The sequence below is a fragment of the Trachurus trachurus genome (genome assembly GCF_905171665.1).
Source record: "Trachurus trachurus genome assembly, chromosome: 18".
Lineage (NCBI taxonomy): Eukaryota > Metazoa > Chordata > Actinopteri > Carangiformes > Carangidae > Trachurus > Trachurus trachurus.
The window spans coordinates 4002547-4025100 of record NC_139909.1 but is presented as its reverse complement, the minus strand read 5'-3'; the positions used below and the strand labels follow the sequence as shown (position 1 = coordinate 4025100).

The 22554-nt window shown below is 40.1% G+C and overlaps 5 protein-coding genes across 9 annotated transcripts in view; all 5 read right to left on the bottom strand.

Annotated features, from left to right (window-relative positions):
- Positions 1-3709, bottom strand: part of LOC311001373 (uncharacterized protein) — a 29167-nt gene extending 25458 nt beyond the window's left edge. The window contains exons 1-3 of the mRNA XM_083992455.1: positions 3610-3709; positions 2831-2884; positions 2529-2633 (exon numbers count right to left, since the gene is read on the bottom strand). The gene's annotated coding sequence lies outside the window, so the exon portion shown is untranslated. The remainder of the gene's footprint in view (positions 1-2528; positions 2634-2830; positions 2885-3609) is intronic.
- LOC311001374 (uncharacterized protein) overlaps positions 1-22554 on the bottom strand; it is a 98408-nt gene that overhangs the window by 2924 nt on the left and 72930 nt on the right. The gene's annotated exons all lie outside the window — the stretch shown is intronic.
- LOC311001324 (uncharacterized protein) overlaps positions 1-22554 on the bottom strand; it is a 130261-nt gene that overhangs the window by 46825 nt on the left and 60882 nt on the right. For 2 of the 5 annotated variants that reach the window (XM_083992375.1, XM_083992378.1), the window contains exon 1: positions 8626-8647. The exons of 2 other annotated variants lie outside the window; for them this stretch is intronic. The gene's annotated coding sequence lies outside the window, so the exon portion shown is untranslated. Of the gene's footprint in view, positions 1-8625; positions 8676-22554 lie in introns of those variants that run through there. One more of the 5 variants, XM_083992379.1, reaches the window with a different exon arrangement.
- LOC311001471 (butyrophilin subfamily 3 member A2-like) lies at positions 429-8098 on the bottom strand (the record flags this gene model as incomplete). The annotated part of the gene is made up of 10 exons (XM_083992559.1): positions 7995-8098; positions 7533-7874; positions 4340-4627; positions 4115-4240; positions 3839-3879; positions 3610-3705; positions 2529-2633; positions 2288-2335; positions 1815-1928; positions 429-509 (listed from the first exon to the last, which is right to left on the bottom strand). Exons 1-10 carry the CDS (start codon positions 8086-8088, stop codon positions 429-431), a joined length of 1335 nt encoding a protein of 444 aa, XP_083848685.1. The 5' UTR covers positions 8089-8098.
- On the bottom strand, positions 1879-21228 carry LOC311001470 (uncharacterized protein; the record flags this gene model as incomplete). The annotated part of the gene is made up of 6 exons (XM_083992558.1): positions 1879-1928; positions 18973-19314; positions 19768-19854; positions 20198-20308; positions 20439-20531; positions 21094-21228. The coding sequence occupies 5 exons, from the start codon at positions 21226-21228 to the stop codon at positions 19189-19191; spliced, it is 552 nt and encodes a 183-aa protein (XP_083848684.1). The 3' UTR covers positions 1879-1928; positions 18973-19188.

Sequence of the window (22554 nt, the reverse complement as noted above, 5' to 3'; positions counted from 1 at the left end):
TGTCACTGAGTGGAGGAGAGAAGAAGAAAATCAACTAGACATGTGAATCTCAGTTTAGTTGTTGAACAGATGAACCTGTCTCTTCTCGAACTCCAGCTCCTTCTTCTGTCTCTGCAGTTCATCTTCTTGTTTCTTCTTCTCTTCCTGGAGCTGCTGGAGTTCATCTTGTTTCTGTTTCAGCTGAGAGGAACGAGAACGGAGCAGAGATGAGATGGTGAATGTTTTAATTTCATTTCAAATTTTGGAGGTAAAAATGAGACAGAAAATGTTATCGTTTGCCACTGGGTATTGAGGGAATTATATTTTTGTTCCCAGCAACATCCAGAATTAAAAATACAGTGTCCTGACGCAGCATAAGGAGTGAGGCACAAAATTACAATCCTCCTTTGTTATGTATGATTCAGTCTCATGTGGTGTCGTAGAGCGATTCACAGGGTGTCACTGATGCACACGTGAGGGGAAGGGTAGTGGTCTTCGAGGATCCTGAAAGGGAGGCTGGGACCTTTTAGCTGAGCAGGAAGGGAGAGGACGCCACACGGAGAATCAGACACTGGGATGCACTAACATTGCACGGGGGGGGGGGGGGGGGGGGGTACCATAACATGTTGCTTCACTTTAACACTGTTAAATACAAACCGTTGTCATTGAGGTCTCCTGCTTGTTCTCCAATGTGTGAAAGTGATCCAGGATCAGCTGCAGCAGCTCAGATTGTTTTTTAAAGAACTGGAGAGAAAAGACAAAAAACAAGATCAGAGACACAAACAGTGGCGGCCGGTCAATAGGGGGCGCTAGGGCGCCGCCCCCATCAAAATTTCAGGAAAAAAGTGTAGACACAGTAAACATAAATAACATAATAAAAAGTAATTACCATATCTGTTCAGTATTCACTCATACAATGGGTTTTACTTTGAAATGTGTAAGCCTTTCCATTCCATATTGGGTTTATTCTGGGTTGTTTCATACATTTCAATAGCGAGGGGCGCCGGCCTAATGAGTGTGTATGTGGGCTCTTAAACTTTTGGCTTCCATGTGACTTCACGCTGGTCTCTAATTGGTCACTTCAAGATTCTCCTCCGGGCGCAGCTCTCTGCGCCCGTGGCCAATCAGCGCGTTTGGGTCGTTTTTTCATCCAATCGGATTGATTCATGATACCTGACCTGTCAATCAAAGTCACTCCCCTGGCAGCGGAGCTGTTACAGACGCACCCGCGTGCACACGGATCAGACACACAACAACAAGACAGGAGACAATGGCGGTGGCCGCAGGTTATGTTCAGAGTTTCATCCTAAAATGGCTATAAAGGCGCCGCTGTTTCTCTATTTAGCCTGGCGTCACCTTTACTTTGAAAGTCCAGTGGAGCTGGATCAGAACGGAGCGTTTGTACAGAGGGAGAGATCCGCTGCTGACTGCTGTTTACTGCTGGATGTGAAGTTAGCAATGCTCTTTATTTATCTTATTTATCTGACGCCCCCCCCCCCAATTTATTTTAGCACCAGCCGCCACTGGACACAAATGAAAAATAAAAATAAAGTTAGAGCTGCTGTAAATACTTCCCAGGAAATATGTTTTAAAACTAAGATTTTCTTTTTGATTATTCATGTTGAATATTTCCAGAGAACATTTAATGACACAGAATGTTCTTTTTGTTTCTGTTTATCTAAAACCAGTCTTTGTCTGACCAACCTGTTCTTGTCTTTAAACCAAACATCATGATTTTCTTACATTTTGTTTTTGACACAAATTTAAATTATTTAATTCAGTGTTAAACAGCCAGTGACAGAGGTCAAAGGAAACTAAACAAAGATCTTCAGAACCTCCTTGATCTTGGTCTGGAGCTCAGTCTCCTTGTTCTTCAGCGCGTTCTCCAGTGTTTTTACTTCCTGCTCAGCTTCCTCCTTCTTCTTCTTCAGTTCTCTTTTGGTTGGACTCTGGATCAGAAGAAGAACATGTGACTGAACTCACTGTCCAATGACTCATATAGAAACAAATGCAGCATCAGGTCGTTGCTGAACTTTTCTGTGTATATTTTCTATTTCTATTTCTATTTCTATTGTGGTTGGTAACATGTGGTTTCTCCTCAGAGGAGACTGAACCAGTTCAGATGTTGTGTTGATGAAGTTGATGAAGAAAGTGAAGCAACAAGCAGCAGAGAATCAGTCTGTGTCTCAGTGTTGATCTCATTCACAGTCTACAGCTGAGAAAAGCTGATGAGATCATCAATGACTTTGGTGTTTAGTTTATGAGGAACATCACAGAGTTTCACTGGGTTCATGATGTCAGGACTTACCAAAGAAACCATGGAATACTTGGCTAGTTCATCCTTGATCTCCTCCAGCTGTGAGGGAGGAGGAGAGACAGACAGAGACATGATGACCACTTTAAAGTCTCTGTTCAGTTCTACAACCCAGGAGCTCATTATACAGCCAGTGGACTTTATCTGAGACATCATGTCACTGAGTGGAGGTGAGATGAAGAAAATCAACTAGACATGTGAATCAATGCTGAAGGATCAATATGAAGAAATAAACCTCAGAGTTATTGGTCTTCAGCTTTTCCTTCAGCTCCTTCAGCTTGTCCTCCGTCCTCTGTTCATCTACACTGAGCTTCAGCAGCTCAGCTTGTTTCTTTATAATCTGGGAGGAGAGAGGAGATGAAGACCAGATGACAGACATCTTCATGTTAACATTTTAAAAGCTGTTGAGAGTGTCTTTCAGGACAATTGACAGATTTCCTTCTTCTCTCTAGAGACTCTTGAGGGTCTCAGTGTTGTATGAAGTAGATAAAGAGAGAGAAGAAGAGACAGCTCATTGATTTAGGTAGAAACATGAACCTCTCTGATCTTCTCCTCCAGCTTCTTCTTCTCATCCTGGAGCTGCTTCTCCAACTGGGAGGAAGGACAGAGAGAAGAGAGATGATTGATTTGATTTAGTGAATGAAGACACAACATTTAGGTCTGTGTGGATTCTCATCTCAGTTTAGTTGTTGAACAGATGAACCTGTTGGTTCTTGGTTTCCAGCTCCTTCTTCTGTTTCTGCAGTTCATCTTCTTGTTTCTTCTTCTCTTTCTGGAGTTCATCTTCTAGTTTCTTCTTCTCTGCCTGGAGTTCATCTTCTTTATTTTTCAGCTGAGAGGAAAGAGAGCAGAGCAGAGATGAGCTTAATGATTTGATCATTTTATCTGTCTCTGCTGATTTTCCATCTGACCAAAGATAATGTGGGACAGTTTCACTGTTTAAGCTTCAGAAAGACAATACAGTGTAACATTATAATAAACATTAATAGATGAATGCTATTCTCATCGGTTTTTACTTGTGTTCATAAGTGCAACAAATAAACATTCATGAACAGTAACATGTTACATTATTTCCTGTCTCAGTGTTGTATGAAGTAGATAAAGAGAGAGAAGAAGAGACAGCTCATTGATTTAGGTAGAAACATGAACCTCTCTGATCTTCTCCTCCAGCTTCTTCTTCTCTTCCTGGAGCTGCTGCTCCAACTGGGAGGAAGGACAGAGAAGAAGGGAGATGAGTGATTTGATTTAGTGAATGAAGACACAACATTTAGGTCTGTGTGGATTCTCATCTCAGTTTAGTTGTTGAACAGATGAACCTGTTTGTTCTTGGTCTCCAGCTGCTTCTTCTGTCTCTGCAGTTCATCTTCTGGTTTCTTCTTCTCTTCCAGGAGCTGCTGGAGTTCTACTGGTTTCTGTTTCATCCGAGAGGAAAGAAAACAGAGAAAAGATTAGATGGAGATTTTTTATTATTATAGATTCCATTGATAGAAAGTATGAAGCAGCAAATAGTCTTGTCTGTTGAATTAAATGTTTTTCCTATTTTACCTGTGTACCGTTTTCTTCGTCCTGTTTAACTGTCTTGGTCTCTGTAAAAATAATACAGGAAACAAAATGACAAAAAAACAAAATCTTCCACTTTGATTCCAGTGATTAAAAATTAAACACCGGACACACAAATTAAATTTCACTGACACAGTGTCACACGTCACAGTGAACTTCTCTGTTCCCACCACTAACTCAGTCTTTCTATTGAAGCCATTCACATTGAACCTGTGAGGAAACTTGACATCGACAAACCACAGTAGTTCATTTGTGACTTACTGATGATTTGTCTCTTCTTCAACACATAAAAGACAAGTGAGATAATGATCATGATGGAAACAGCCAAAATAACAGCCAAGCCAGTGATGACAGGAGAATAACTGGACTGGACCTTAAAGAAATCATCTGAAATGAGACAACACACAATCAGATCAGATGGTGTTTGTGTAGAACTAGACCTCAGCTGTTTGAAACTAACACAGTGTTTAAATGTAGAGTTTTGACCTGGAACATGAATGTGAGTGTCTCTGGTCTGGTTGATGGTCTTCTGTTGGACTCTACATGTGAAGCTGTTGCTGTGTCTCTTCTCCACAGTCACTCTGCTGCTGACAGTATAGAGGACATCAGGACCTCTGACTGTCTCTGTAGGTCCAGCAGAGAGCAGCTTTCCCTCAGCGTCCAGCCACAGCAGCTCAGGCTCTGGATACCAGCCTTTAGACTCACACTGTAACACCACTCCCCCCTTGTCTTTGTCAGTCCCTGCTAAACTGATGACAGGTGACGAGGCAGCACCTGAAGATAAACAAGAGGGACATTTCAATATCATATCATATCAAATCATATCAAATGAATACCCATGAAGCTGAATACCATTGACGACTTCAAACTTAACCAACAGTTGGTTCCTTCCCTAACCCTCCTAACACTAACACCTAAAACTGGGGGGGTTACACCCCGCCTTTCCGAAAACAGACTTCCATTCTTCGTAACGTGTATTTCTTTTACACTGTGGGAGATGTCCCTCAACGGAGTGGGGGAGAAAGCAAGGACAGATCTGCCCAGTCTTTGAGCAGTGCGTGTTTCACAGCGCAACACAGAATGTAAACAATGTCAGCCGGTTCAGCACCACGGACAGCTGCGGGCGGGCGTGGGTGTTGGAACAGCGGTGTTTCGGGGGGACGTTCGGAATAGCAGTGTTTTGGAGTGGGGGGGTGTAGCAACCAAAAACGTAATAACGGCCAATAACGTAATAACAGCCAATAACGTAATAATTTTGGCCATTTTAAATGTAATAAAGCCAATAATGCGTGTCGGAATGCTGGTTGACACACTACAAGATTTTCACAGTCGTTGCTGATCTAGAAAAGACTTTGGGTTCACACTAACCAACTGGCTTCAGCAGATTTTTCTGACGACTCTGGGGATCACACACTTAACTATTGCGCCACATGAGGGATTACAGATGACATGATTTGTCAAACCAACTGAAGCCACCTGAAAACACTTAACTCTGAGGGAGTGGCAGTTTCAGGAGTGTAGATGTGTAGTCATTTCCACATATGGTATGTGAACTTGTGACTCGCTTTATCAGCTTCCCGCCAATAACAACATACAGCGACTAACCTCCTGCTAACTGCCTGTTGGTGGAAGTGATTCCACCTGTGAACGTGACTCGACTCGACTCAACTCGACTTGGCCTTTTTGGGTTTCCATTAAGTACCAAACAACGCAAGTGCAAACACTGCAGACCACTGATTGGTCAGAAATAATCATCATTGTATCATTAATGCACAGCTCAAACACTTGTCGGCCATTTTTAAACAGACAAGCTTTCACAGTGATCGCAATTTGTCAGTCAGTTCAGTTCATTTCAGGAAATGGCAGTCTCAAAAAACATGCAGTGGTCAATCGAGGAGGTCCAGACATTTATGTCATTGGTATGTGTGTTGCACAGAAGATGACATTGTGGAATAGTACCTAGTAGCTAGTACATGCATTTATCACTTCTAGGCTAGACTACTGCAACTCTCTCCTGTCAGGATGTCCGAAAAACTCTCTAAAGAGTCTCCAGCTGGTCCAGAATGCCGCAGCAAGGGTTTTGAGAGGAGTTAGGAAGAGAGAGCACATCTCTCCCACCTTAGCTTCTCTCCACTGGCTTCCTGTAGGATTTAGAATAGAATTCAAAATCCTTCTGCTAACTTATAAGGCTCTTAATGATAAAGCTCCATCCTATCTGAAAGAACTAATCATTCCTTACTGTCCTACCAGAGCACTCCGCTCCCAGAACGCAGGTCTGTTAGTGACTCCCAGTATCTCTAAAAACAGACTGGGAGGTAGAGCCTTCAGTTACCGGGCTCCTTTACTGTGGAACCAGCTCTCTCCATGGGTCAGAGAGGCAGACACTCTAACTACATTTAAGTCTAGACTTAAGACCTTCCTTTATGACAGGGCTTTTAGTTAGGGCTGGTTCAGGTAGCTCTGAACCATTTTATAGCTACGCTGCTATAGGCTTAGACTGCTGGGGACACATCTGGCTACACAGAGCCCTCTCCTTTCCCCTCCTCTCCTCTCCTTTCCTCTCCTCTCCTCTCCTCTCCTCTCCTCTCCTCTCCTCTCCTCTCCTCTCCTCTCCTCTCCTCTCCTCTCCTTCCCTCTCCTCTCCTCTCCTCTCCTCAGTATATTCTTGAACTGCCATTTTCTGTTGTACTTTGTAGTTTGGCCTTGGTGTCTCGCACTCTCTCCGTGTTTCCGCAGATCCACCGGAGCTCCATCTCTCTGCACCAGCCTCCGCCTGCATCGCCCCTCCCACCCCTTTCCCCTGCTGTTAGACCGGCCTCCCCTCCCTTCCCATGGACCAGTCTACCACCCAGTCCTCCCATCGAGCTGGCCAGCCCCCCCCCCCCCTCAGCAGAGACTGCCTTCATCAACTCCTGCTAACATTTCCATATTTCGCACATTCTGTGACAAACTGTAAACTGTTTTCTTGTCTGTAACAACATCTATTGCACGTCTGTCCGTCCTGGGTGAGGGATCCCTCCTCTGTTGCTCACCCTGAGGTTTCTCCGATTTTTCCCTGTTAAAAGGGTTTTCCGCGGAGTTTTTCCTCAGTGGATGTGAGGGTCTAAGGACAGAGGATGCTGCTACGATGCCATGTAAAGCCCTTTGAGACAAACTGTTTGTAAAAACGGGCTATACAAATAAAATTGCCTTGCCTTGCCTACCTGGTACTAAAGCTGAGTCTTGTCGAGTTGAGTGGAGCTGGCATAAGATTGCTTTGTGTCCTAACAGAGAGTGTTGTGGTACTCAAGCCTGTCTTTCCCTTGTCAAGACTGAAGGTCTTGGTCTTCCAGACTTGGCTGCTGGGCGGCGTGATTTCAAGAATGTAATTCTGGCTGCATTTGCATTTACATGATTATTTCATAGCGTGGTGAATATGCAGCTCAACAACCACCAGAGCGTTTTGGAGTTGTTGGATTGTGTATTTGATGAGTTTGATGAGGGAAACCAAGAAATCCCATGAGCCTCCGTAGCGTAGCTCTGAGCAGCTCACGGCTCTGCTCCGCCGTTCTAAAAACAACATGCACCGATAATTAATGGTAATGACTATAGGGATTATGGTGATATGAGAATCTGACTAAATGTTGAACTAACCCTTTAACTAAGGACCAAAGTGACCAGACAGTATTTCACTACTTACCAACAAGAAGCTCAACAAAGGATTCAGTTCGCTTGTTTGTGATGAAACATCTGTATCTCCCTTCATCAGCAGGTTTCACTCTGGACAGTTTCAGTGAAATGTTTCCGTGCTTCAGTTCATCAGTGAACAGTGATGTTCGTCCTGAGTACGATGGATGTTTCATATCTGCGAGCTCCTGACCTCCACGTCGCACATGGACAAACCTTGGCTTCAGGTCAGACCTCGACCACTCCACTGTGTTGGCAGTAACATCCTCAGCTGGTTCAAGGTGACACGGCAAAATGATGTCATCGCCAACTGTGGCCACTATTGGCTGAGAGGGAACAACTAACAGAGACTGACCTGAAAAGAGATAATATATTCTATAATTAGTTGTTTTTTTCTGAACTATCAGGACAGACATGAATATTTTTTTCATTATATTTACAGGAAACAGTTAATTTAACTTAGTATTGAAGTTACCTCCAACATGGGGCAGCATGAGAAGATGGACGACCAGGACACTGATGGTTGTGAGTGGAGACTGAATGGAGAATCCAGCCATCTGATGACACATTATGCAGTTCACTGTGAAATTTGTGTTCATGATAAATTATTAAATTAAATTATTAAATTATAATCCAGTCAAAAATAAACTCCTGAGAAAATTTCAAAATAAAAGATTCTTGTTTTAAGGACGCTATTACTCCAGATACTCGAATGAGTACTTATACTGGTTTTAATTGAAGTTACAGCAAATAAAAAAGTTACGTCCTCCTGTGTTTTATTGTTCCATATTTCGGAATATGTTCCTTTAAATTTTAACTAAATTCAATCAACATTTCCATTCTTTCAGTTTTAACAGTATATTCTTAGAGACGTTTGCATATCCAGGAAAACCAGCCTTGCTACCGTGCAATTGTGCAAAGCAGTTTCACATAACAACCTTTTGAGTTTACAATCGTGGATGATAATTTCCATTCTACAGTCTGTTCATGTCTCATCTGTAACAGTTCATGTGAGACAATAATACGAAATAAATAAATAACAATCAATGATCAATGCAACATTTTTATGTTATTACATTGAAAATAGAAGCAACATTAAAGACCACGTACCTGTTGCTAGTTGTGTTGCTCATTTCAACTGACGACAGGTGTAAAGTTTAAATCATTTACTGTTCACGACCATAAAGTGACTTAAGACCAGTTTCAGCAGAAAACTTAGTATTGATCTTGTTCTCTATCTCTATTGATCATGTTGAACTTCAAAAACTTCAGTTCAGTCAAGTTGATTTGTTGTTTACAATTTATAATACAAATGATGTAAATGTCCCTGTTGATCTAAATGTGAATCTGACCACAGATCAGTAAATCAGTTCAGCTTTAAACACAAACATAATGTTCAGAGTTCAATTTCACTGAGTGTCTGAACTTTGACCCTGTTGCCAGGCAACTGATCAGCTGATAAAACAATAAAGCTTCAAAGTGTAGTACACATCAAGTGGTAACTGTTTTTACCTGCTCTTACTGTAGGGGGAGTTTTGTTCTTTTTACATCCATCAAGCCTTTAAAGGGATAGTTCAACATTTAGTCAGATCCTCCTCTCACCATAATCCCTATAGTCATAGCAGTAGGTTTGTTACCTTTAATTGTCAGTGCAAGCTATTTTTAGAACGGCAGAGCAGAGTCATGAGCTGCTCAGAGGATTTCACTGTTCACTGATGAACTGAAGCACGGAAACATTTCACTGAAACTGTCCAGAGTGAAACCTGGTGATGAAGGGAGATACAGATGTTTCATCACAAACAAGGGAACTGAATCCTACGTTGAGCTTCTTGTTGGTAAGTAGAGAAATACTGTCTGGTCACTTTGGTGACAAGGGATAGTTTAACATTCAGTCAGATCCTCCTCACCATAATCCCTATAGTCATAGCAGTAGGTTCATTACCTTTAATTATCGGTACATGTTGTTTTGAGATGGGCGGGGCAGAGATGTGAGCTGCTCAGTGAACACAATGGAGGTGAACGTTACAGGTCCCCGTCCCTCATCAAACTCATCAAATACACAATCCAACAACTCCACAACGCTCTGGTGGACAAGTTGTGACCTGCACATTCACCACGCTATGAGATAATAACACAACGTTACCACACAGAGTTGTTGTAGAGGGAAATTAAAATAAAATTGGTGTCATAGAGTTAATGTGACAATTTTGAATGTATTAGTTTTACTTGTCTTGGTGATCGTCTCAAGTGTTGCTTGTTTTATCAAAGTAAAGAATGTTGATTCTTGTTTGAGCTGTGCTCTGCAAACAATATAAGGATCATCTATGTCACTTGCTTTATTTGGTAGTTTGGTGTCTGTCTCTTGCAGGTTATGACATCATCACATTGACAACATATTTTGCCATGAAGACAGAGGTGCAGTGATGGTTGATTCTCCCTCACAGAGTCAGAGACCACCTCAGCCTCTGAGACGCTGCCCCCCCTTCTGCAGCAGCATCAGAAATAACCTCCACAGGAAGAGGAAGTTGTCACGTACGTTCTACTTCAGTTGTATTTCAGCTCAACGCTCAGTCTGCAGCAAGACGACATGGAGGTCACAGCTCTCTGCTTCAGACTGTGTGAGTACTCAGTGTCACATTTCATCTCTTTCTGTCCTCACTTTTAGATGTTGCTGCTCATCAAAGCATCTGTTGCTCATTTACAACATTGCTCCTTTGTTTCTCCAGTGATGCTTGAATTTCTTCTGCTGGAGACACGAGTTCAGAGTCTTTATGCTCAACAAAGTGGTGAAGAACTCCTTTTTGATCATGTTTAATATATAGGCTATATAAACTATGAAGATTGTTTTATGCATCATTCTGTCTGTCTGAAGATTTGTGGAAGCTTGTTGATCTAAAACTGTTTTGAGATTTTAGTTTTTCTGTGAGTTAAAAACGATCACTTAATGCTTCGAATTCCTTTAAATACCAGCACATCACTTGCAAAAAAAAAAAAAAAAAAGAAAGAAAAGATAAACATAGTCTGTATTATTGTATAGGTCACAAGACTGATGAATGTTGATCCATTTAAATGTAGCTTTTCTGGTGATGGATATTCAAATACCAACGTTTTGATGTTTTATTTGTGAACTTTCAGGTGCAACTTCTCTTCGTATCACAATAGACCGTCTGCAGTTCTTTGAACACGAGTCTGTTTCTATTCATTGTGATGGCACAGATGGTTCTGCTCAGTTCAGAAAAGTCTGGAACGGTATCTTGTCACCTACAGCATGTGTCATGAACAGGACATCATCAGGGTCATCCTGCAGCATTGACAGAGCTTATCCATCAGACAGTGGAGAATACTGGTGTGAGACTGACGGAGGAGAAAGAAGCAACTTAATTGACATCACCATCACTGGTACGTTCATTGTTCTTCTGATTCCCCTACAGATCTACTGTGAACATGCAATAATCTGAGGTTTCTCTTAGTGTTTGTCCAGAATGAAGATAACAACCCACTGAGCCTATTTTATATTGCAGATGGGGAAAAAACAGATACAGGACAAATGTACATATTTTCATGCTTCTAATGTTTCACTCACATTTTCTTCAGGTGGCTCAGTGATCCTGGAGAGTCCTGCTCTTCCTGTGATGGAGGGAGATCCTGTGACTCTGCGCTGCAGAAACAAGACGACTTCCACCAACCTGAAAGCTGTTTTCTACAAAAATGGAAAAGTGGTGACCAACAGTGCTGCCATGGAGGTGACGATGAACGTCTCCAAGTCTGATGAAGGATTGTACAAGTACATCCAGGGAGCTGGAGAGTCACCAGAGAGCAGACTGACTGTCACAGGTGAGACTGAACAGTTACTAATGAACAAAATATGTTTATTATTTATTATTGGAGATTGTACATTGTACATTAGAAGTCATCTAAACATCATTTATTTATGGAAAATTGTACATACAATATATTTACTTGCATTGAATTGTTTTCCTTAGGTATACAGTATGTAAGTATACATGCAGGCCTAGGGTTCAGCCTGTAAAAAGTTATAAGATGAAATCTGAAATACAACATATAATAATAATAATAATAATTTTATTTATATAGCACCTTTCATACATGAAATGCATCTCAAGGTGCTTTAAACAAATCAAACAATTAAAAACAATATCAATCAACAATCAGGCAGTAAAAATACACAGTGACAATAAAACAGTAGTAGTGATAAAACAAAACAATCAATAAAATTAAGCCAAGTTAAAAACAAATCAATTTGAGGAAAAAAATAAAAATAAAAAGATAAAAGATACCATAGTCAGATCCCTAGTTATATGCTCTATTAAAAAGGAATGTTTTAAGTCGATTTTTAAAAATAGAAAGAGTATCTGCCCCACGAATTTGAATTGGAAGTTTATTCCAGAGAAGTGGGGCCCGATAGCAGAAAGCCCTGCCTCCCATACTACTTTTTAATACTCTGGGCACAGCCAGGAAGCCTGCATTTTGGGATCGCAGAGTCTTATTTGGGTGGTAGGGAACTATAAGGTCCTCAAGATATGAGGGTGCCTGACCATGTAGTGCTTTATATGTTAGGAGGAGAACTTTAAAATCTATCCTAGCAGTTACTGGGAGCCAGTGAAGAGAGGCCAAGACAGGAGAGATATGGTCTCTTTTTCTCGTCCCAGTCAGGACACGGGCAGCAGTGTTTTGAACTAATTGAAGTGGCCTAAGTGACTTACTCGGACAACCCGACAGTAAAGAGTTACAGTAGTCAAGTCGTGAGGTCACAAATGCATGAATTAATTTTTCTGCGTCCTGTAGAGATAGAAGGGATCTGATTTTGGAAATGTTACGCAGATGAAAAAAGGCGGTTCTTGAGATTTCTTTAATGTGAGAGTCAAATGATAAATTCTGATCAAAAATAACACCAAGATTTCTAACCGTGAGGGCTGAAGTTAAAGAGATGTCATTTAAAGTAACAGTATCATTGACTAGTTGTTTTCTAAGATGTTTAGGACCTAGTACAATAACTTCAGTCTTATCTGAGTTGAGCAGCAGAAAGTTACGAGTCATCCATATTTTAATATCCTGCAGACAAGCTTGAAGTTTAGAAATTTTGTTGGTTTCGTTAGGTTTAAAAGATAAGTATAACTGAACGTCGTCCGCATAACAATGAAAATTAATATCATATTTTTTAATAACGCTACCAAGAGGAAGCAGATATAAAATGAATAAAATTGGGCCAAGTACTGATCCTTGTGGAACGCCATAGCTCACTTTGGTGTACAAAGAGGATTCATCGTTAACATGTACAAACTGAGTTCTGTTAGAAAGGTAGGATCTAAACCAGCTTAGTGCAGTACCTTTGATACCAATTAGTGTGTCGAGTCTCTCTATTAGAATTTGATGATCAACGGTATCGAAAGCCGCGCTAAGATCAAGCAGAACAAGTACAGATAGACATCCCTCATCTGATGCAATTAAAAGGTCATTCGTGACTTTAACCAGAGCAGACTCTGTGCTGTGGTGCCTACGAAAACCTGATTGAAACATTTCAAATAGACTATTATTCTGTAAAAACTCATTTAATTGATCTGCTACCACCTTCTCCAAGACTTTAGAAAGAAAGGGAAGGTTAGAAATTGGCCTATAGTTAGCCAGAACCTCCGGATCAAGCGTGGGCTTTTTAAGGAGAGGTTTGATTGCAGCTACTTTGAAGGATTGTGGTACATAGCCTGTTAAAAGTGAGGGGTTAATCATATCTAACAGAAAAGTGCTAACCTGGGGTAACATGTCTTTGAGTAATTTAGTGGGAATAGGGTCAAGGAAACAAGTAGCTGATCTGGAGGAGGTGATTACTGATATTAATTGCTGAGGCCCTATGGTTTGAAGCAATGAAGGTGGTTAGCTGGTCCTGTAGCTGAAACAGAGTTTGCATTGTCAGTGTTACAAGAGGGCAGTAATGTCTTGACTTTCTCTCTTATAGATAAAGTTTTATTATTAAAAAAATTCATAAAATCATTACTTGTTAAGCTTATAGGAATAGCTGAATCAGCAGAGCACTGGCTCTGTGTCAGCCTGGCAACAGTACTGAAAAGAAACCTTGGATTATTTTTGTTGTTCTCGATTAAAACTGAGTAATAGGCTGCCCTAGCAGCATGAAGTTCCTTCTTGTATAATTTGAGGGTATCCTGCCACAGTACTCGTGATTCCTCCAGTTTAGAAGAGCGCCATTTCCTCTCTAATCTGCGTGTCTCTTGTTTTAATTTTCGAGTCTGAGAATTGTACCATGGGGCAGTGTTACTGTGCTTAAGCATCTTTCTTTTCAAAGGAGCAATAGAGTCTAGTGTTGTACGTAGTGAATTTGAAACTCTATCCACAAAGTCATCAATTTGGGAAGGGCTATATGTGACTGGAGAGACCTCAAATGTGTTGAGACAAGGTATTGAACCCAGAGCTAGTGGAATCAGTTCTGCAAATTTACTTGAAGTATCATCAGAAAGAGATCTTGAATAATAGTATTTGCCTGTTGTTGTGTTGCCAGTTATTGAAAGTTCAAAAGTGATCAAGTAATGGTCAGATAGGAGCGGAACATGTGGAAAAACTGTTAGATGATCAACTTCAATACCATATGTCAGTACAAGGTCTAAGGTATGATTAAAGCAATGAGTTGGTTCATGCACACACTGGCAGAAGCCTACTGAGTCTAATAGTGAAATGAATGCAGAACCAAGACTGTCATTAACATTGTCCACATGAATGTTGAAATCACCAACAACAATTGCTCTGCCTGTTTTAAGAACTACATATAATACCATGTTCATCATATACTACTATTGTATAATATTAGGGCTGTCAACTGATCAAAAGGCTCCCACACTTCTCCCAAACGTCGGAGCAAGTTTCCAAACAGGCGTCATTTGGATAAACTAACCGCATATTGGGGATCTAAACGCTTACTTGGATGAAAACATGTTAAAACTTAAAGTGACGCAGCGCTACAGCTTAAAGCTGTCGGCGTAGTAGACCTACATACAAAACAAGGTTAACAAAGGTTAAGTAATGGCGTTACTTTTTTTTAACGCATTAAATGTTGAAAATGAATCACGAAAATGAACGTGTCAACTTTGACAGCACTAATATTTGACTTTCTGAATTATTTTGGAAGTTAAGGCTTCTTGTGTGATTTTAATATTTACGGATATTATAGTTACTGACCTCCATCCTGAAATGTTGTAAATTGAATAAGAAAATATTGGCCTATTTAACACAGCCTTTGTCACATTTGTCCTAAGGATATTTTAAATATATAAATAAATAAAAGTTCATGAATGTATTTTATTAACTGAAGGTTCTTCTGTATTGTTAATATTTACAGATATTTGAAGTAGTGTTTGAATATGTGATTGTGTCTTAACCATATATTATTTTAAGAATCTAGTTCTACAGCAGTTGTCATATGTGAAGTTGCATCACGTTCAGTTTCCATCATGTGTCCACCAGCTCAGAAAGAACTCGTCTCCAATGACTCTGACTCTACAAACCATCGTAGTCTGCAGTGGATCATCATCATCATCATTGTCTTGGCTGTTGCCCTGATGCTGCTGCTGCTGCTGCTGATGCTGGGGTTCATCCCACACGATGGTACAGAGAACCAGCTTCTCTCTCTCTAATATACTGTATGACAATGATTTAAAGTCTTTTTCTACTGATGTCAATAATTTTACTTTTCTTTCCATCAGTTTGCTCAAAGACATCAAGGACATCAGACTCAGGTGAGTTTTAACTAATTTGATTCAGATGATCTAGATATAAAGTACAGAGTGTATATACAACCTTTCACACATTTTCTGTGTTTCAGTTTCTGGAGTTGACGATGCAGATGATCTGGATAGTTTGACGTATGCAGTCGTGACATATGCATCTGTCACAAAAAGGAAAAGGACGGAGGTGAACTCCACTTTGTTTTTTCTTCAACACAATGTGAAACACACAACAAGACTTTTCACACGTCTTTGTTCTGATGAAACTTATTTTAAGATTCAGGTGTTCATCATCTAGGTCGACCACTGAGGAGGTTAAAATAAGAAGAGGAGTCAGTGGCAGTTGAAGCGGTCGACTCTAACGTCTGAATGATTTCTGCTTCCTCTCTCTGTGGTCTGTTGTTTTAGACGCTGCTGACACTGGTGAGAGTTTGAACGTCTGCACTGAGACAAACCACAGCAGAGAAGCACAGACAGAAAACGGTAAGAGGCCTGTTCAGACCTTCACTCTGCCCGCTGGAGTATTTATAACCAGATGTAGAAGCAACTGATGATTTTCTGAATCATGCGTATGTATTGGAAAATATAGAAGTTCCCTAAAACTCAGGGTGAGATCTTTTTTACTTATTTTTTCATCACCTAATAACCTGAGAAAGATCCATTCAACCAAGAAGGCCAATGAAGAAAGCTCAGTGAAAAGTTGAGTAATTGACCGTTGATTTTGTCATAATTAACCACAGATATAATCTTGATGTATTTTGTCTTACAGTGCAAAAGACTCACAAATGAAGACTGAAGAGAGAGTTGGTTTGTTGAAGGAGAAATGACCGATAATAAAGTTTCAAAATCAAAAATCATGTTAATTGTATGTAATAAAATTGTACATTTTTAAGTGTTTTTTTTCTCCAAGCTTTATTCATAAAAACTGAATTTAATTCACATATACAGTATAATATAAGAACAATCATATCATCTAGTTTTGGTGATCATTTGTAGTTGGGTTAGGGTTAGTTGATCAGTTGTAGAATTTCATGTACTAATCGTTCAGTATATTGATCAGTAACAGCTGCTGATTGGTCTCTAAACTCTGAAGAAACTGACTGGAGGGTGAAGTAGCTGCAAACATTAAAACCTCATTCATACAGACGTTTTCAGACTTTACATATTACCGGTAATGAATTAATCAATGATTAAAAGTTTCACTATGAGTGTGTTTGTGCTGAAGTGAACTTTGAGCCTGGTGATCACCAGTGTAAAATATTACAGCTGCAATTAAAACCATCATGACTCAGATCAATGACTCTTTAGTCTGAGCAGTTGATAAACTGAGACACTGCAGCTTTAAGGAAATCAAGTCTCACTCTGATGACGACTGGAAACCAGCAGCAGGAGCTTCAGCTTGGTTTGATGGATGATTTGTTTTGTTTACAATGAAACTCATAACTCAGCATTTCCTGTAGTGTTTAATATTAGCCACATTTCTGTAAAAAATAAATTATCAACTAAATCAGCACAAGTGACAGAAAATCTCAGGTGTGACCCTGAAGGTGTCACTTGTATCAGGATCAACAACAAACTACTGAAATAAAGAATCAACTGCAATGAGTAGTACAAACGAGTTTTATTAAAAAAATAGTAATAATAAAAATGACATGACGTCTACACAGATGTTGTTCTACAATCAAACTGTGAATTATTTACAGAAAGTGAAGATATGAAAACACTCTGAATGATGATCAGATCCTCAGACTGTGTTAAATCAGCTCCAAAGACTCTGTCCATCTGTTGGACAGTGGACTTAGTTTGAAACAGAGGACAAAACAAAAACAGCTTTTATTGTATAAACTACTGTCACAGTCGCCCTCACTGTCTTTATTATATTCTATTGGTGGATGAATCAGTTTTTATTTTTGATCTATTCTTTGTTTCTCATGTGTATAAGCAGTAATGACTTTACTGTAATAACTCACTGTTACAGTGTGTTGTGTTGTTTGTGTTATTATGTGTGGAAGTTCATAAAAACCTGAAACACAATATTAAACTACATCAGCAAATGTCCTCAGAGTTATCGTCGCATACTGTACATTCTGCCACAATCTGTAACAAAAAAGCAAAAAAGTGGTTGTGGATAAAATATAAATAAATATAACATAAGCAGACAGATGTGATGTAATAACATATTAGAGTATATAATGTAACATGATGTCAGACCTCTCCTCTGGGGTTCATAGATCGATTGATTGATTGATTGAAGTGTTTATTTCAAATATGAAAATAAAATAATAATAAAAAAAGAGAATAAGACAAAACATTTAAACATGAAATATAGAATACATATTCGAAAAGGAGTGAGAAGAAGTAAAACTTATAAACTCCCACCCCCTCTCCTTATATATGACTAGCTAAGATCCTTGTCTAAACATATCTTATGTTACAAAATCATGAATATAAGTTCTTCACATTTTCATAAGCATGACGGTCATGACACATCATGTTTCATATAATGTTTCTGGTGGTAGAAGAGACACACAGAGGTGAGAGGGCAAATATTTATTAAATTGATATGTGGAAAAAAATCTCAACGCAATTTCACCTGTTTGGACAGAGGGTGGACTTTTCATCTATGGGTGGTTTGTTTTAGGTTTTACAACTATTCACTTTGAGTTTTTAAGCCGTTAGATGCCAGCAGCTCTCCTCTTTTCCATTTCTTCTTTCTTCACTTTACAAGTGTAAAAAATACAAATACGAACCGTTGTCATCGAGGTCTCCTGTTTCTTCTCCAGTGTGTGAAAGTGATCCAGGATCAGCTGCAGCAGCTCAGATTGTTTTTCTACCAACTGGAGAGAAAACAAAAACAAGATCTGAGACGCAAATGAAAAACTAAATTAAAGTTAGAGCTGCTGTAAATACTTCCCAGAAAATATGTTTTTAAACTGAGATTTTAGATTTTAGATTTTCTAGACTTTTAGATTATTCATGTTGAATATTTCCATTTAATGAAAACACAGGATTCTTTTTGCTTTTGTTTATCTAAAACCAGTCTTTGTCTGTCTTGTTTTCGACACAAACTGACACAAGTTTGTAACAGGTTGTGCAATATTGTGTTTGTGGTCTTGTGTTGTCTTCCGCTGCCGGTAACATTGTAATGTATTATTAAAGTATCTTTAACATTAACTTAACTTTAAATCGAAATAATTTAATTCAGTGTTAAACAGCCAGTGACAGAGGTCAAAGGAAACTAAACAAAAATGTTCTGAACCTCCTTGGTCTTGGTCTGGAGCTCAGTCTCTTTGGTCTCCAGCTCCTTCTCCAGTGTTTCTACTTCCTGCTCAGCTTTCTCCTTCTTCTTCTTCAGTTCTCTTTTGGCTGGATCCTGGATCAGAAGAAGAACATGTGACTGAACTGACTGTCCAATGACTCATATAGAAACAAATGCAGCATCAGGTCGTTGCTGAACTTTTCTGTGTCTTGTGGTTGGTAACATGTGGTTTCTCCTCAGAGGAGACTGAACCAGTTCAGATGTTGTGTTCATGAAGTTGACGAAGAAAGTGAAGCAACAAGCAGCAGAGAATCAGTCTGTGTCTCAGTGTTGATCTCATTCACAGTCTACAGCTGAGAAAAGCTGATGAGATCATCAATGACTTTGGTGTTTAGTTCATGAGGAACATCACAGAGTTTCACTGGGTTCATGATGTCAGGACTTACTAGAGGACTGAGGTGAGACCAGGTTGTTGGGTTTCTGAGCAACTCCAGCTGTGAGGGAGGAGGGAGAGACAGACAGAGACATGATGACCACTTTAAAGTCTCTGTTCAGTTCTACAACCCAGGAGCTCATTATACAGCCAGTGGACTTTATCTGAGACATCATGTCACTGAGTGGAGGAGAGATGAAGAAAATCAACTAGACATGTCAATCTCAGTTTAGTTGTTGAACAGGTGAACCTCTTTGTTCTTGATCTCCAGCTCCGTCTTCTGTCTCTGCAGTTCATCTTCTTGTTTCTTCTTCTCTTCCTGGAGCTGCTGGAGTTCATCTTGTTTCTGTTTCAGCTGAGAGGAAAGAAAACAGAGCAGAGATCAGATGGTGAATGTTTTAATTTCATTTCAAATGTTGGTGGTAAAAATGGGACAGAAAATGTTATTGTTTGCCACTGGGTATAGGGGGAATTATATTTTTGTTCCCAGCAACATCCAGAATTAAAAATACAACGTCCTGATGCAGCATAAGGAGTGAGGCACAACATTACAGTCCTCCTTTGTTATGTATCATTCAGTCTCATGTGGTGTCGTAGAGCGATTCACAGGGTGTCACTAATGCACATGTGAGGGGAAGGGTGGTGGTCTTCGAGGATCCTGAAAGGAAGGCTGGGACCTTTTAGCTGAGCAGGAAGGGAGAGGGCGCCACATGGAGAATGAGACACTGGGATGCACTAACACTGCAGGGGGGGGGGGGGGGGGGCTACCATAACATCTTACTTCACTTTAACACTGTTAAATACAAACCGTTGTCATCAAGGTCTCCTGGTTCTTCTCCGGTGTGTGAAAGTGATCCAGGATCAGCTGCAGCAGCTCAGATTGTTTTTTAAAGAACTGGAGAGAAAAGACAAACAACAAGATCAGAGACACAAATGAAAAATAAAAATAAAGTTAGAGCTGCTGTAAATACTTCCCATGAAATATGTTTTTAAACTGAGATTTTCTTTTTGATTATTCATGTTGAATATTTCCAGAGAACATTTAATGACAACACAGAATGTTCTTTTTGTTTCTGTTTATCTAAAACCAGTCTTTGTCTGACCAACCTGTTCTTGTATGTAAACCGAACATCATGATTTTCTTACATTTTGTTTTTGACACAAATTTAAATTATTTAATTCAGTGTTAAACAGCCAGTGACAGAGGTCAAAGGAAACTAAACAAAGATCTTCTGAACCTCATTGTTCTTGGTCTGGAGCTCAGTCTCCTTGGTCTTCAGCTCGTTCTCCAGTGTTTCTACTTCCTGCACAGCTTCCTCCCTCTTCTTCAGTTCTTCTTTGGTTGGACCCTGGATTAGAAGAAGAACATGTGACTGAACTCACTGTCCAATGACTCATATAGAAACAAATGCAACATCAGGTGGTTGCTGAACTTTTCTGTGTCTTGTGGTTGTGGTTTCTCCACAGAGGAGACTGAACCAGTTCAGTCTCCTTGGTCTTCAGCTCGTTCTCCAGTGTTTCTACTTCCTGCACAGCTTCCTCCCTCTTCTTCAGTTCTTCTTTGGTTGGACCCTGGATTAGAAGAAGAACATGTGACTGAACTCACTGTCCAATGACTCATATAGAAACAAATGCAACATCAGGTGGTTGCTGAACTTTTCTGTGTCTTGTGGTTGTGGTTTCTCCACAGAGGAGACTGAACCAGTTCATTGTGTTGATGAAGTTGATGAAGAAAGTGAAGCAACAAGCAGCAGAGAATCAGTCTGTGTCTCAGTGTTGATCTCATTCACAGTCTACAGCTGAGAAAAGCTGATGAGATCATCAATGACTTTGGTGTTTAGTTCATGAGGAACATCACAGAGTTTCACTGGGTTCATGACATCAGGACTTACTAGAAGATGGAGGAGAGACCAGGTTGGTGTGTTTCTGATTGTCTGCAGCTGTGAGGGAGGAGGGAGAGACAGACAGAGACATGATGACCACTTTAAAGTCTCTGTTCAGTTCTACAACCCAGGAGCTCATTATACAGCCAGTGGACTTTATCTGAGACATCATGTCACTGAGTGGAGGTGAGATGAAGGAAATCAACTAGACATGTGAATCAATGCTGAAGGATCAATATGAAGAAATAAACCTCTGACTTCTTGGTCTTCAGATTTTCCTTCAGCTCCTTCAGCTCGTCCTCTGTCCTCTGATTGTCTTCAATGAGCTTCAGCAGCTCAGTGTTAATCTGGCAGGAGAGAGGAGACGAAGACCAGATGACAGACATCTTCATGATAAAAGCTGTTGAGAGTGTTGATCAGATTGTGTCTCTCAGGACAATGAACAGATTTCCTTCTTCTCTCTAGAGACTCTTGAGCTTCACACAGTTATTTCTGTCTCAGTGTTGTATGAAGTAGATAAAGAGAAAGAAGAGACAGCTCATTGATTTAGGTAGAAACATGAACCTCTCTGATCTTCTCCTCCAGCTTCTTCTTCTCTTCCTGGAGCTGCTGCTCCAACTGGGAGGAAGGACAGAGAAGAAGAGAGATGATTGATTTGATTTAGTGATTGAAGACACAACATTTAGGTCTGTGTGGATTCTCATCTCAGTTTAGTTGTTGAACAGATGGACCTGTTTGTTCTTGATCTCCAGCTCCATCTTCTGTCTCTGCAGTTCATCTTCTTGTTTCTTCTTCTCTTCCTGGAGCTGCTGGAGATCATTGTAGTATATTATACTCCTTAATGTTCTTAGTTTTAATATCTTGTTATTACCATTATATATACTTTTTTGTATGTGTGCCTTGTTTGGAACTGAAGGAGTGTCTGGACAGATGCTCTACTTCATGGGTTCCACAATTTGCTTAGAAGTCATCTGACCTAAGGGGATAGGCATGGTCCAAGACGACTGAATGACCCAGTTGTCTTCTCTAATGGGATACAGGACATGGGGTTATTCGCTAGCCTAAAAGTTAAAGGGTCAGGTCAAAGGTCATTGGACATCTGGACGGGAGGTTTCTCTCTGTCCGGAGAAGGTGGAGTGTTGGAGATAAGCCAACATATAAAAAGGGAAGGTTTTTGGGTTGAGAGAGAGAGGTCTCACATTGGCACCATGAGATGCTCCAGGATTCGGCATTCTTTGTACACTGTTCTTCTTCTTGTTAATAAACTACTTTTTGAATGCAAGTGAAGACGTGTCGGCGGTGATCCCTTCTTTTCATCAACACATCAATATACCACAATTTTGGCGTCACGTACTTGGACGTGTTTGTGGCTCTTCAGTTTTTCTTCAGCTTTAATCAGCCGGCTCCTGCATCGATCTGGGCTTCTGAAAAGTGTGAGTTTTTCACAATATTGTGTGCTGGTTTGTTTGGTGGAGCTGTTGTCTGTCTGCTGTTGGGTCACACCGTTAAAGGATTTGTGTGGGTGATTGTTGCTTTGATGATTGGAAGTTGATTATCGTTCTAAATTTTTCAAAATTTGGTTTTTGGTTTTTGTTTGCGCTGCTGGCAACGCAAAAAGGGGGAAATAGGGAATTTGGGGTAAAACTAAAATAGGACATTTGGGGTAAAATGGGTAGGTAAAGAAAAGGGGTAAAAAGGGGATTAAGTAATGG